This window comes from Salvelinus fontinalis, chromosome 10, assembly GCF_029448725.1.
Source record: "Salvelinus fontinalis isolate EN_2023a chromosome 10, ASM2944872v1, whole genome shotgun sequence".
Taxonomy (NCBI): domain Eukaryota; kingdom Metazoa; phylum Chordata; class Actinopteri; order Salmoniformes; family Salmonidae; genus Salvelinus; species Salvelinus fontinalis.
Window position 1 is genome coordinate 38,752,175 of NC_074674.1, and position 16,202 is coordinate 38,768,376.

General features: G+C 47.4%; 1 protein-coding gene across 1 annotated transcript in view; it reads left to right on the forward strand.

The window, feature by feature from the left end:
* The window catches only part of LOC129864131 (protocadherin-16-like), a gene marked incomplete at its 5' end in the record, with an annotated part of 108,503 nt that extends 94,135 nt beyond the window's left edge, over window positions 1-14,368 (forward strand). Inside the window, 1 exon segment of the mRNA XM_055936780.1 lies at window positions 163-14,368. Coding sequence (XP_055792755.1) covers window positions 163-2,225 — 2,063 coding nt within the window.
* Between the last annotated feature and the right edge of the window lie 1,834 nt (window positions 14,369-16,202).

Here is a 16,202-nt window from a genome sequence, read left to right on the forward strand (position 1 = left end):
ATGGAGACCATTTTGTTTTTCTGAAATGTCTCCGTGTCTTTATGTCGTTCTTGTTGTGCAGCTGCAAGCATCTGTTTGTTTTATTATGACACAGTATTAAATGCTTTTCTTTCTGTCCTTCCCCCCCCCCCATCTCTCCCTCCATCTCTCCCTTTCCCCCAGACCCAGACTCGGCCCCCAACGCAGAGGTCAAGTACAGCATCAGCTCAGGCGATGAGATGGACCTGTTCATGATTGACCAGTGGACCGGGGCGCTGCGGTTACAGCGACAGCTCGACCGCGAGCACCAGTCCTCCCACGTGGTCATCGTCCAGGCCACGGATGGCCACGGTCATGTCGCCCTGACCCCGATCAGCGTAGAGGTCAAAGATGTGAATGATAACAGACCGTTCTTCCCCATCGAGACTCTGACGGCTAGCATCAGAGAGAACCAGCCGGTCAACTCAGCCGTGACCATACTCCACGCCATAGACCACGACACTGGGATGTACGGCCAGCTGAGATACTACATGGTGGAGCGAGGTCAAGGGTCAGGAATTACAGGGCGAGAGGCCTTCACCGTGGACCAGAGTTCAGGAGAGGTCAGGGCTAAGATGACTTTTGACTTTGAGAAGGTAAACTCATTTAATTTTGTTGCTCTGGCGATGGACGCCGGTAACCACTCGGCCACGGTGACGGTCCAGGTGTACGTGACTGGTGAGGATGAGTACGACCCACTATTCGTCTCCCCAGAGTTCTCCTTTGAGGTTCCAGAGGGAGCGAAGAGGGGCCAAAGCATCGGACAGGTCCAGGCAAACGACGAGGACGGAGGTGTAGACGGTATCGTCCTCTTCTCGCTCCCAAGCCCCTCCCTGTACTTTGACGTCAACAAAACAACCGGGGTGGTTTTCCTCAAGATGGACGGGTCTTCTAGTCGCAGCAGCAACAGCGGGGGGCGGTCCAAAAGGGAGACCAGGACCATGACTCTGGACGTTCACGCCCACAGCCCTCTGGACACGTCCCGGGTCACCACAGCCCAGCTGACCATTGATGTGACCAACACGTCCTTCGGCCTGGGGGCAGACCTCAACGTCCTGCTGATTATCATCATCGCCGTGTCCCTGGGGGTCGTCCTGCTACTGGTGGTCATGGCTGTGGTCATCTTCCTGGTCAAGTCAAAGAGACGCAGGAAGAACAAAGGACGGGACAACAGTACCGTGGCCTCGGGAACCACTCTGCAGAAACTGGACGATTCCAAATCTGGAGGATCTGAGAGGATCTATCATCAGACGTTACCAGGGTACGCCGGCGACCAAGGTGGAGCAGGGGCCGGGCCCTACCCCCGGGGGGGTTCCCTTGACCCCTCACACTCCAGCGGGCGTGGCTCAGCCGAGGCGGCGGAGGACGATGAGATCAGGATGATCAACGAGTACCCCCGCGTAGCGTCCATCTCCTCGTCCATGCAGGAGCACATCTCAGCCCGCGGGCCGGACTCTGGCATCCAGCAGGATGCTGACCAGCTGTCGGACATCTCCTGTGAGCCGGCCGCCCTGGAAGGAAGCACCTGGTTCAAAGGCAAGAAGCTGGGAGGGAGTCTCAGTGGAACCATGCTGTCTGGACAGCTACCTGTCTACAGAGACGAGCTGGGAGGAGGGTATCTGGGGGTGGGGAGGGGACTCAATATCTCCCATCCTAAAGAGTACGCCTTCCCAGAGGATGGGAAGCCCTTGGTGGACGGGTCTCTGACAGCCATAGTGGCCAGTGACGAAGAGCTAAGGGGTAGTTATAACTGGGACTACCTGCTCAACTGGTGCCCTCAGTTCCAACCACTAGCCAACGTCTTCACAGAGATAGCCAGGCTCAAAGACGAGACAGCCCCACAGAACCAGACCAACCCACGCCAGCCCTTACAGCCCAAAGCCAAGACGGACCCCAAGCCTCGCATCGACCCACCGCCCCTCATCACCGCCGTCGCCCACCCTGGGGCCAAGTCCGTCCCCCCGAAGGTCCCTGTTATCGGACGCACCTTCCCCCACCTGGCCACCCTACGACGGTCCCCCATCAGCCACGAGGGCTCCATCTCCTCAGCAGCCATGTCCCCCAGCTTCTCCCCCTCTCTCTCCCCTCTCGCCGCCCGCTCCCCCGCCGTCTCCCCATTCGGAGTAACCCAGGGCCCCTCGACCTCCATGATCAGTACCAGGGATCCCATGCTGGACCACAGCCCCGATCACGAGATGAGGATCTGAGGATGACGTTGTTTTTGAGGGTTTTTTTAGAGACGTTTCTATAATTTATGTTTTTATCACATGACAAAGTAAAGGGTGCTGAGATCTGGATGTTATATCAGCTCCTATGACACGTGAGGAAGTTGAACAAAGTGTTTTCGGGCTTCAGAGACATGTTTCTCTGATGTAGTTTCTTCAGATGAGTTTTAGGCCGTATTTCCTCAAAACGGAAGAGGAATATAGCGTGGGAACATTTTGTATTAGTGAGACCGAGTGATTGCCAAGATGAGGCTCGAGAAGATGAACACTAATATTATGAGAGGTCACATTCACCCTCTTTTCTGAAGGGGACATGTGGATTATCATTTTCTACAGGATGTAATTTCTCACCTCAGATATCCCTCTACGGAGTGGTGGACCGTGTTGTGGGGTAGGGGAGGTTCGCATTGACAACAGACCAGCCCTCTCCTCCCCTACTTGTACATCATGACGCAGGCCTCTGAGAATTGCTACAGGGTTAGGAGATTACCCAACCTCTCGGCATCGAACAACCATGACTTGAATCCAACCCTGCAGCTGCAGACTGACCATCCCTTCAGACAGAGGTCCTTAGTAGAGATAAAATGACGTATCGGCTGCAGACTGATCCTCCCTGCAGACAGAAGGCCCTCAGTAGAGATAAACTGACGTATCGGCTGCAGACTGACCCTCCCTGCAGACAGAAGGCCCTCAGTAGAGATAAACTGACGTATCGGCTGCAGACTGACCCTCCCTGCAGACAGAAGGCCCCCAGTAGAGATAAACTGACGTATCGGCTGCAGACTGACCCTCCCTGCAGACAGAAGGCCCTCTGTCATGAAGTCCGTAGACACAGTAGATTTTCAGTAGTTTTCAGGTCACTCCTCGCTGGCTGGTCAGAGAGATAAAGGATTCCACTATTCCTCTCTGTGACTTCCGTCTCTTCACATTCTAGATCTCAATTAAAGTTGAGATCTAGAATGTGACCAGTGTTCCGTTGTGGTGTTCTCACAAACAAAATGACTGCTTTACATAACAGACAAAATGGCTGCTTACATAACAGACAAAATGGCTGCTTACATAACAGACAAAATGTCTGCTTTCAAAATGGCTGCCGTTTCCCCTTCTGTGGATCCAATGGACCAAGTACACGTGTGTTGAAAAAGACATTATACACTAGCCAGTGTTTTGTACGTTGGAAACGGGGACTGAGGCTCATGTTTTACTTTGTTGCTACAGAAGACGCATTATTTTCTCTTTGGTTGTATTTTTTATATATTTTTATATTGACCTTTGATTTCTGATGTGAAATGCCAGGTTATCGTTTCGTTCCATTTAGATATATGTATATTTGTATGGATGTGTATGTACGCTAGCCACATTATCTATGTGTTTCCCTGTCATAGATTTTAGAGCCACCGTCTTGTGTCTTTGTGGACTCGTGACATTTGTGACGTGAGTGAGTGGGGAACATTTTGTGTTTTGATAATTATTTATATGAAGGATTTGAACTGCTGGCCATGTTGACAGCAGGCAACCACGTTCACTTTTCACCATGCTGTATTGTATCTGAAAAAAAAACGTTTAATTTTTTTGTCAAAATGAAGATCTTCTCAAAATCCCGGCAAAACTTTGTAAAGACGATCAGAGATCATTGGTCACTCGCCCTCAAACTCTGTGACCAAAACCAGACCTGTTCTCCTTGTTAGTAAACTGTTATAACTGATATGTAGCGGAGGTGAACCGGACTCACGCTCTTGTGATGAAAATCTGTGTCACCCCGGTCCAAGAGGGAATGTCCTCTTGGCTTAATGTTTAAGACGTTGGTTCTCCATGTCGGAGACCAGGGTTCAGATCCCGCCTGTGACATATACACGAGACTCAGTGTAAGTAAACTGGCTTACACAGCAGCACACATTCTCTCTGGAATTCATGGAGAATTCCTTTTCCTGTTCACCTCTTGTGTCTTTTGTATGAAGTGCTTCCGGCTCAACACAAAGGTCAATGATGTGATGTCATCGCTCCGTATGATGACTTGTAACTGTGAAGTGGTTCAACTTCATACCATAGAAATACAATGCATAGAATATAGATTGTAGAATGGTTAGAAGAGGTTTACACAACTACTTTTAAAGGTAGCAGCTCAATCATTTAACTTCAATTAGACCTGTCACGCTCCCAAATGATTGCTTCCAAAATCAACATACTGTGTGTTCTATCTATGCATTCTATTTCTATGGTTTCAATGCTACAGTTCTAGATCTGTTGTTAGATGTGTTTTACCAGGAGGTAGGGTAGGTATAGAGGAGGTTATCCAGGGTCCATGTGTTTCTCTCATCACCACACCCTCTGTGTCCTCTCCACGCTCCCATTGTTGGGGCTCCGTCCTGGACATCTGTTACCCTAGCAGGCCAGAGGCACACAGCTTTACCGCAACACTAAATGTGTCCCAAATGGCACCCTATTCCCTGTATAATGCACTACTTTTGACCAGAGGGTTCTAGCCAGAGGGTTCTGAACAGAGTTCTGTTCAGAGGGTTCTGACCAGAGGATTCTGTTCAGAGGGTTCTGACCAGAGGGTTCTGACCAGAGAGTTCTGTTCAGAGGGTTCTGTTCAGAGAGTTCTGCTCAGAGGGTTCTGATCAGAGGGTTCTGACCAGAGGGTTCTGTTCAGAGGGTTCTGACCAGAGAGTTCTGTTCAGAGGGTTCTGACCAGAGGGTTCTGTTCAGAGGGTTCTGACTAGAGAGTTCTGTTCAGAGGGTTCTGTTCAGAGGGTTCTGACCAGAGAGTTCTGTTCAGAGGGTTCTGGCCAGAGGGTTCTGACCAGAGTGTTCTGTTCAGAGGGTTCTGACCAGAGGGTTCTGACTAGAGGGTTCTGTTCAGAGAGTTCTGTTCAGAGGGTTCTGACCAGAGGGTTCTGTTCAGAGAGTTCTGTTCAGAGGGTTCTGACCAGAGAGTTCTGTTCAGAGGGTTCTGACCAGAGGGTTCTGTTCAGAGGGTTCTGTTCAGAGGGTTCTGACCAGAGGGTTCTGACCAGAGGGTTCTGTTCAGAGGGTTCTGTTCAGAGGGTTCTGTTCAGAGGGTTCTGACCAGAGGGTTCTGACCAGAGGGTTCTGTTCAGAGGGTTCTGTTCAGAGGGTTCTGACCAGAGGGTTCTGTTCAGAGGGTTCTGTTCAGAGGGTTCTGACCAGAGGGTTCTGACCAGAGGGTTCTGTTCAGAGGGTTCTGACCAGAGGGTTCTGTTCAGAGGGTTCTGACCAGAGGGTTCTGTTCAGAGGGTTCTGTTCAGAGGGTTCTGACCAGAGGGTTCTGACCAGAGGGTTCTGTTCAGAGGGTTCTGACCAGAGGGTTCTGACCAGAGAGTTCTGTTCAGAGGGCACTATATAGGTAATATGGTGCCAATTGGGACACACAGACTGTCTTCTCCAGATTACTCTTCCTGTTGTTTAGTTCAGTCTCTGTTGAGTCAGTAAGGGGTGATCAGCAGCAATGTAATGCTCTCCTGTTCTTCACATGCCGCTTTCAACTCAACTGGGAACTCGGATCCTCGGGAATCTCAGACTTCCAAACTCAGTGTGTTCAAAACAACTGGGAACTCTTAAAAAAAAAAACGAGCTCCGATCTGGGAAAAAAAAATTGAACCGTTATCCAACGTAGAATTCCAAGTCAGAAACTCGGGCATCTATCTAGAACTTTGACTTTCCGACCTGAAGATCACTGACGTCATGATTCTACATAGGTTTTTTCCCCGAGTTACCAGTTGTCTTGAAAAGCACCATACGGGATAGTTTGGTTAACTCCGCTGTGCTGCATGCCTGATGATATCATGTTACCATACCAACAACTGTCTGCTTGCCCCTCGCTAACCTGGCTCTAACTCTGTCAGCCAGCTAAACGGGCGGCAGGTAGCCTAGTGGTTAGAGCGTTGGGCCACTAACCGAAAGGTTGCTGGATCGAATCCCTGAGCTGACAAGGTAAAAAATCTGTTGTTCTACCCCTTAATAAGACAGTTAACCCACTGTTCCCCGGTGGGCCGTCATTGTAAATAAGAATTTGTTCATAACTGACTTGCCTAGTTAAAATAAAGGTTACATTTAAAAACATGGTTTGAGCCTGGCCTCTCACTAACCTGGTCAGACCACTAGACATGGGATGAGCCTGGCCTCTCACTAACCTGGTCAGACCACTAGACATGGGATGAGCCTGGCCTCTCACTAACCTGGTCAGACCACTAGACATGGGATGAGCCTGGCCTCTCACTAACCTGGTCAGACCACTAGACATGGGATGAGCCTGGCCTCTCACTAACCTGGTCAGACCACTAGACATGGGATGAGCCTGGCCTCTCACTAACCTGGTCAGACCACTAGACATGGGATGAGCCTGGCTTCATAGCAGCAGACCACTAGACATGGGATGAGCCTGGCCTCTCACTAACCTGGTCAGACCACTAGACATGGGATGAGCCTGGCCTCTCACTAACCTGGTCAGACCACTAGACATGGGATGAGCCTGGCCTCTCACTAACCTGGTCAGACCACTAGACATGGGATGAGCCTGGCCTCTCACTAACCTGGTCAGACCACTAGACATGGGATGAGCCTGGCCTCTCACTAACCTGGTCAGACCACTAGACACGGGATGAGCCTGGCCTCTCACTAACCTGGTCAGACCACTAGACATGGGATGAGCCTGGCCTCTCGCTAACCTGGTCAGACCACTAGACATGGGATGAGCCTGGCCTCTCACTAACCTGGTCAGACCACTAGACATGGGATGAGCCTGGCCTCTCACTAACCTGGTCAGACCACTAGACATGGGATGAGCCTGGCCTCTCACTAACCTGGTCAGACCACTAGACATGGGATGAGCCTGGCCTCTCACTAACCTGGTCAGACCACTAGACATGGGATGAGCCTGGCCTCTCACTAACCTGGTCAGACCACTAGACATGGGATGAGTCTGGCTTCATAGCAGCAGACCATCAACACAGTGCCTTCGTGTTGTAGTTCTCTTGCTGTGAGTCCCAAATGGCACCCTAATCCCTGTATAGCCCATAGGGCTCTGGTCTAAAGTAGTGCACTATATAGGGAATAGGGTGCCATAGGGCTCTGGTCTAAAGTAGTGCACTATATAGGGAATAGGGTGCCATAGGGCTCTGGTCTAAAGTAGTGCACTATATAGGGGATAGGGTGCCATAGGGCTCTGGTCTAAAGTAGTGCACTATATAGGGAATAGGGTTCCATATGAAATTCAAAATTGAAGACTGCTGCCAACGATTCAGCAGCACACAGAACAGAAATCGTCTGTATATGTATTTGAAAAAGCAGAGAATAAATTCATACTGGTCTCTTTTGACAAACGGGAGTCTGTTTCTTTCCTCTCTTTTCTGACTCTGAAAATAAAGTTATATTCCATTTGAGGGAATTAAAAACTAATCCAAGTGTAACAGAGTCTCTCTGGTCTTTTGAACAGTTAAGATGTAGAGACAGAGTCTGAGGCCCAGATGGTACCCTATCCCCTATACCGTGCACTACCCTATAGGTCCTGGTCAAAAATAGTGCACTACTATAGGGTCCTGGTCAAAAGTAGTGCACTACTATAGGTTCCTGGTCAAAATAAGTGCACTACCATAGGCCCTGGTCAAAAGTAGTGCACTACCATAGGCCCTGGTCAAAAGTAGTGTTTTACTGTAAGCCCTGGTCAATAGTAGTGCACTACCATAGGCCCTGGTCAAAAGTAGTGTTTTACTGTAAGCCCTGGTCAATAGTAGTGCACTACCATAGGCCCTGGTCAAAAGTAGTGTTTTACTGTAAGCCCTGGTCAATAGTAGTGCACTACCACAGGCCCTGGTCAAAAGTAGTGCACTACTATAGGCCCTGATCAAAAGTAGTGCACTACCATAGGTCCTGGTCAATAGTAGTGCACTACCATAGGTCCTGGTCAATAGTAGTGCACTACCATAGGTCCTGGTCAAAAGTAGTGTACTACTATAGGTCCTGGTTAAAAGTAGTGTACTACTATAGGCCCTGGTCAAAAATAGTGTACTAAAATGAGATTATGGTGCGGTCTGGGACGCTACCTGTGTCAGAGTCTCCCTTCATTAAAAACCTATTAGCGGGGCAGGATGCCAGGGAGCGAGGGCCTCATCTCCACACTCTAGCCAGCTCTGGTCCTACAGCCCTGATCCTACAGCCCTGGTCCTACAGCCCTGCTACAGCCCTGGTCCAACAGCCCTGATCCTACAGCCCTGGTCTTACAGCAATGATCCTACAGCCCTTATGCAACAGCCCTGGTCTTACAGCCCTGGTCCTACAGCCCTGGTCCTACATCCCTGGTCCTACAGCCCTGATCCTACAGCCCTGATCCTACAGCCCTGGTCCTACAGCCCTGGTCCTACAGCCCTGCTCCTACAGCCCTGGTCCTACAACCCTGATCCTACAGCCCTGGTCCTACAGCCCTGATGCAACAGCCCTGGTCCAACAGCCCTGATGCAACAGCCCTGATCATACAGCCCTGGTCCTACAGCCCTGCAACAGCCCTGGTCCTACAGCCCTGATGCAACAGCCCTGGTCCAACAGCCCTGATCCTACAGCCCTGGTCCTACAGCCCTGATGCAACAGCCCTGGTCCTACAGCCCTGATGCAACAGCCCTGGTCCTACAGCCCTGGTCCTACAGCCCTGGTCCTACAGCCCTGGTCCTATAGCCCTGGTCCTACAGCCCTGATGCAACAGCCCTGGTCCAACAGCCCTGATCCTACAGCCCTGGTCCTACAGCCCTGATGCAACAGCCCTGGTCCTACAGCCCTGAATTAACAGCCCTGGTCCTACAGCCCTGGTCCTACAGCCCTGATCCTACAGCCCTGATCCTACAGCCCTGAAAAGCTGCCATATCTGGGAGAGATGAGGTTACAGAATGTCCAAACTGCCTCAGCTGAGACACACACACACACACACACACACACACACACACACACACACACACACACACACACACACACACACACACACACACACACACACACCAGTGGCGGTCGGTGCCGTTTATGATGAGGGAGGAAGATTATAATTTGAATGAGCACGGTCGTATTCCTTTTACAGTGTATCGGATGACTGTCATTCATATTCCATTCACCCAGTTCAATGTACCAGTGATAGGTTTAGGTTACTGTCATTCATATTCACCCAGTTCAATGTAACAGTGATAGGTTTAGGTTACTGTCATTCATATTCCATTCACCCAGTTCAATGTAACAGTGATAGGTTTAGGTTACTGTCATTCATATTCACCCAGTTCAATGTAACAGTGATAGGTTTAGGTTACTGTCATTCATATTCCATTCACCCAGTTCAATGTAACAGTGATAGGTTTAGGTTACTGTCATTCATATTCACCCAGTTCAATATAACAGTTATAGGTTTAGGTTACTGTCATTCATATTCACCCAGTTCAATGTAACAGTGATAGGTTTAGGTTACTGTCATTCATATTCACCCAGCTCAATGTAACAGTGATAGGTTTAGGCTACTGTCATTCATATTCACCCAGTTCAATGTAACAGTGACAGGTTTAGGTTACTGTCATTCATATTCACCCAGTTCAATATAACAGTGATAGGTTTAGGTTACTGTCATTCATATTCACCCAGTTCAATGTAACAGTGACAGGTTTAGGTTACTGTCATTCATATTCACCCAGTTCAATGTAACAGTGACAGGTTTAGGTTACTGTCATTCATATTCACCCAGTTCAATGTAACAGTGACAGGTTTAGGTTACTGTCATTCATATTCACCCAGTTCAATGTAACAGTGATAGGTTTAGGTTACTGTCATTCATATTCACCCAGTTCAATGTACCAGTGATAGGTTTAGGATACTGTCATTCATATTCACCCAGTTCAATGTAACAGTGACAGGTTTAGGTTACTATCATTCATATTCACCCAGGTCAATGTAACAGTGATAGGTTTAGGTTACTGTCATTCATATTCCATTCACCCAGTTCAATGTAACAGTGACAGGTTTAGGTTACTGTCATTCATATTCACCCAGTTCAATGTAACAGTGACAGGTTTAGGCTACTGTCATTCATATTCACCCAGTTCAATGTAACAGGGATAGGTTTAGGCTACTACACAATACTCTAATTTTCTCTGTACCCATCATGAGGTGGCTACAACCTAGCCTATGAATGAAAGTTTACAACGTAGGTGCACACAGGTCGAGAGGAAATAGAATAATCAATGTGACAAATGTTGACACATTCAATGCCGCCTCGTACACTCTTGCCTGCATCTAGCTGATCTAGGGTGTATTCATTAGTCCAACAGTTGCAAAAGAGAGTTTCTATTGGTCGAATTCAGGTATGTTTATCCCGGTTTCGTTCCGTTTGCTTTCGTTTAAGAAAAGTTTTTCAAACAGAATCGTCGGAATGAACCCTGATCACACGCAAACACAGTTCACTTTCACAGCAGCCAAATCGTTGTATAATTCCTTCTCACATCCACACGCTCTCCTCCGCTCACCTTTTCCCTTCGATTGTGGACTTCAGTCCACAACACATCAGCTGTCTGTGACCAGGCGAAAAACCCTTTCCAAGCCAAACCTTCATATTATAAACGCTAATCGCTATACACAGCATACATCGTTGTCAACATATTAGCTAGCGTCAAGTCAACAACATAACTACTAGAACTAACGCATTACTTAACCCTCCAGAATCATCCAGTACAGTCAGCAAGCAGTTTAGCAGTTACACCGGGCGGGCCCCGGTGGCAATAATTAATAAAACCAAAAGCTTACCTTGACTTGGAGGAGTTCCAGTGTTGGATAGCCACAGCCAGCTAGCTAACCTAGCATCGCTCTCTGTATGAGCCGGGTGTTTGAGTAGGCTAAACTAGCTTGCCACATTCAATACCTGCTGTAAATAAGTGAAAGTTTGAGAAAACATGGCTGAACATCTAATCTTGACGTGAGACTTCGAAAGCTAGTTGGCGTCTGGGAGTGAGGAGATTCCAGAATGTCTAAACTGCCTCAGCTGAGACACACACACACACACACACACACACACACACACACACACACACACACACACACACACACACACACACACACACACACACACACACACACACACACACACACAGTATCTGGGAATGTTGCTGCTACAGAAAGTTCAAACACCTTCTGCCTGACTTATAGACCAGTTAACACCTGGTACTCTTCTGCATGACTTTTGCATTAGCAAAGCAGAGGTGCTGAGTTAAAGCCAGGTATGAGCTGAGTCAGGAGGATTTGGCATGACGTCCGTAACATGTGCGTGGCTGTGTGCTTGTGTGTAAGACACTTCCGCTCAGGTCTAAATTCCATTGTGCAGTTTCAGAACTGTCCCTGATTCCCCTGTTGCTGCTCGTACGGATACTTCTCTAGAGTCTGTTAGATGAATCCTTGACCAGCACACCAACCTGTTCTTCTTCTTCCTGTCTCACCCTCTTGCTTTTCTCTCTCCCCCCTCTCTCTCTCCCCCATCCCTCTTTCTCTCCCCATCCCCTCCCTGGTCTTGCCATGCTGAGTTGCGTGACTAGCAGGAAAGGTGGAGGAAAGAGTCTCTGACTCTCTGATTCTCTCTGACTCTCTCTGAATCTCTCTGATTCTCTCTGACTCTCTCTGATTCTCTCTGACTCTCTCTGATTCTCTCTGATTCTCTCTGACTCTCTCTGAATCTCTCTGACGCTGTCTGAATCTCTCTGACTCTCTCTGATTCTCTCTGACTCATGATCTATGAATCTCTCTGACTCTCTCTGACTCTCTCTAAATCTCTGATTCTCTCTGACTCATCATATCTGACTAACTATTTCGGGAGCTCTTTTTTTCTATCGGTTTGTTGTTTCTTTCTCTTTTTTGTCTGTGGGTTCACGGAGTTAGAAAGTGACAGGAAAAAGGAGCCAGCTGAGCCTGACTAGGGCTGGATCTCATTTACACTGACCCTGCTGGAGACCACTGCCCCACTACAGTCACTCAGGACTATGGAGGGAGGGAAGGAGGGGAGATAGAGGAGAATGGGAGAGAGTGGGGGGTTAAAAAGAGAGAGAGAGAGAGAGAGACAGAGAGAGACAGAGAGAGACAGAGAGAGAGAGACAGAGAAAGAGAGAGAGAGAGAGAGAGAGAGACAGAGAGAGAGAGAGAGAGAGACAGAGACAGAGACAGAGACAGAGACAGAGACAGAGACAGAGACAGAGACAGAGACAGAGACAGAGACAGAGACAGAGACAGAGAGAGGATAAGACGGGGTAGAGCAAGAAGGAGAGAGGGACAGCCGAGATAACACATAACGTTCTGAGAACCACTTGTTTCTTAGAGCATGGTGAAAGTGGGGTTGTCCTATTGTTAATTTGCAGACAACCTTGCCACATCTTTCTGTGAATAGTGCAGGATAGTTGTTAGGCTTTGGAACATTCTCAGCACATTTATGGAAAAAAAAAATAAAAAAATAAAGGGAACACTAAAATAACACATCCTAGATCTGAATGAATGATATATTCTTATTAAATACTTTTTTCTTTACATAGTTGAATGTGCTGACAACAAAATCACACAAAAATGATCAATGGAAATCAAATGTATCAACCCATGGAGGTCTGGATTTGGAGTCACACTCAAAATTAAAGTGGAAAACCACACTACAGGCTGATCCAACTTTGATGTAATGTCCTTAAAACAAGTCAAAATGAGGCTCAGTAGTGTGTGTGGCCTCCACGTGCCTGTATGACCTCCCTACAATGCCTGGGCATGCTCCTGATGAGGTGGCGGATGGTCTCCTGAGGGATCTCCTCCCAGACCTGGACTAAAGCATCCGCCAACTCTTGGACAGTCTGTGGTGCAACGTGGCGTTGGTGGATCGAGCGAGACATGATGTCCCAGATGTGCTCAATTGGATTCAGGTCTGGGGAACGGGCGGGCCAGTCCATAGCATCAATGCCTTCCTCTTGCAGGAACTGCTGACACACTCCAGCCACATGAGGTCTAGAATTGTCTTGCATTAGGAGGAACACAGGGCCAACCGCACCAGCATATGGTCTCACAAGGGGTCTGAGGATCTCATCTTGGTACCTAATGGCAGTCAGGCTACCTCTGGCGAGTACATGGAGGGCTGTGCGGCCCCCCAAAGAAATGCCACCCCACACCATGACTGACCCACCGCCAAACCGGTCATGCTGGAGGATGTTGCAGGCAGCAGAACGTTCTCCACGGCGTCTCCAGACTCTGTCACGTCTGTCACATGTGCTCAGTGTGAACCTGCTTTCATCTGTGAAGAGCACAGGGCGCCAGTGGCGAATTTGCCAATCTTGGTGTTCTCTGGCAAATGCCAAATGTCCTGCACGGTGTTGGGCTGTAAGCACAACCCCCACCTGTGGACGTCGGGCCCTCATATCACCCTCATGGAGTCTGTTTCTTTTTGCAGGGCAGTTTCTTTTTGCAGGGCTTGGTCATTTTGCAGGGCTCTGGCAGTTCTCCTCCTGCTCCTTCTTGCACAAAGGCAGAGGTAGCGGTCCTGCTGCTGGGTTGTTGCCCTCCTATGGCCTCCTCCACGTCTCCTGATGTACTGGCCTGTCTCCTGGTAGCGCCTCCATGCTCTGGACACTACGCTGACAGACACAGCAAACCTTCTTGCCACAGCTTGCATTGATGTGCCATCCTGGATGAGCTGCACTACCTGAGCCACTTGTGTGGGTTGTAGACGCCGTCTCGTGCTACCACTAGAGTGAGAGCACCGCCAGCATTCAAAAGTGACCAAAACATCAGCCGCCAGGAAGCATAGGAACTGAGAAGTGGTCTGTGGTCACCACCTGCAGAAGCACTCCTTTATTGGGGGTGTCTTGCTAATTGCCTATAATTTCTACCTGTTGTCTATTCCATTTGCACAACAGCATGTGACATTTATTGTCAATCAGTGTTCCTTCCTAAGTGGACAGTTTGATTTCACAGAAGTGTGATTGACTTGGAGTTACATTGTGTTGTTTAAGTGTTCCCTTTATTTTTTTGAGCAGTGTATATACATCTATCCCTACCTTGTTGGCTTACCCAGTATCTAAGGCTTGACTTGACAATGTCCGAATGTCAATAAACTTTTTGATGTTTCGTAACAGATGTCTCTTTCCATTCATCAATTGGCCGCTGCACAGTTTGGAATGATTGATTGATTGTATTTGTCAACCCCCCCCAAAAAAAAAAATTGTGATCGAGATTACACAATAAAGTTGGGGACTTATTTTCATTGTAGTCCCAATTTTTTTTATACATAAATACATCTACAATTACATAGATGTTTTGGACCACCCCTCCCCCAGTACATTTCGATCTGTCTTTTAAACATTAAACATCAAATCGTTTTTTAAAAAATTAAGAAACTAAGTTTTTCAGGTGGGAATTGCAGTACTTCAACATACCATTTCCAGGGCAGCCAACTTTTGAAGAAGCTTGGATTGTGAATTTCGTGGCCCCACAACCCTCAGATGGGGGAACATTTTACTGTTTTAAAGCTCGATTTCCTGCAACTCATCGTATTTTGACTTGATTTAGGCCTCTGACCAACGTGGAAAAACTTTAAAATAAAAACCACAGCTCAGGATGCTTTCAATGTTGTATTTATTTTAACTAGTCAGTTAAGAACAAATTCTTATTTTCAATAATGGCCTTGTTCAGGGGCAGAACGACAGATTTTTACCTTGTCAGCTCGGGGATTTGATCGTGCAACCTTTCAGTTATCAATCCAACGCTCTAACCACTAGGCTACCTGCCACCCCAAATGAACACCCAAAATTTGACGACTTTGTGATTTTTTTGGAAGGTGAAATTTATCATCATATTTTATATTGTTTTTTTTAGGTGGGTTGGCACTTTATTCAGACAGTAATGAAATGGGGAGACAGGCTAATGGGAGAAACAGTGGGAAGGGTTGGAAGCAGGGATTGATCCCTGTTATCAGGTGGAAAGGTCCATGTGACACGGAGTATTACCACTACACCAAAGCTCCTGAACAGGAAGTACTAATATTAATGGTTGATGACGGTCGGTAACCAAATCGGAGATTGCAGTCTCCTTGTTCGTAAGACTGCTTTCAAGGTAAGGACACAAACATTTAATCATTTGGGTGAACTATCTCTTTAAAATAGGGCTTGGAAGAAAAATCCTGTTTGCTCTCCAGGAGGGTTGTGATCCTTGTTGGGTTGTGTCCTGATCTATGTTTCTCAAGTGCTGGGGGTTTGGAACATGTTCTTGTTATAAATGATTTATCTAAATCACCAAACCTTCAATACAAATCTAATTAAGATCAATAATCAGGTGGTTTCTGCCTACTAATTGAAGATTCTTGTCAACCATTTTACTCTACATAGACAAAATAGGATGCATTTAGCATGTGCACAGTACCAAAATGTCCAAAATTAAATTTGATTCGTGGAACATTTAATATTCAATGCTTATTTATATGACTTATTTAAAACTGCTCGTGAATGGCTGTAATAATATCAAGCCTCATTTCCTCATATCGTTAATTTTTAAAGACACAAGCAGGCACATGAGATTTCTAAAATGTGATTACACTGGCAGAACGGAGAGGAAGTGGATTAATGAAATGTGTGTGGGGAATAGCAGTAGGGTTGCCAAGCGCAGTAACTACCCCGTACTTCAGCCTAACGGTTCCTACAGGTTTCCCTACATGGTTCTATTTAAAGTCATGTTGTCAAATGTGACCCACCGTCTCTTTTCAGTCTTACGTTACAACATTTTAAATAGTGTTTTTTTAAATATTTTTTTCTTACATGGGATAAAAGTACAGCTTTTAAATGACATCATACACGGTAGTTGGAGGAAACACGGGGAAGTAATGACTCAGAGATTCTAAATGACATCATGCACGGTAGTTGGAGGAAACACGGGGAAGTAATGACTCAGAGATTCTAAATGACATCACGCACA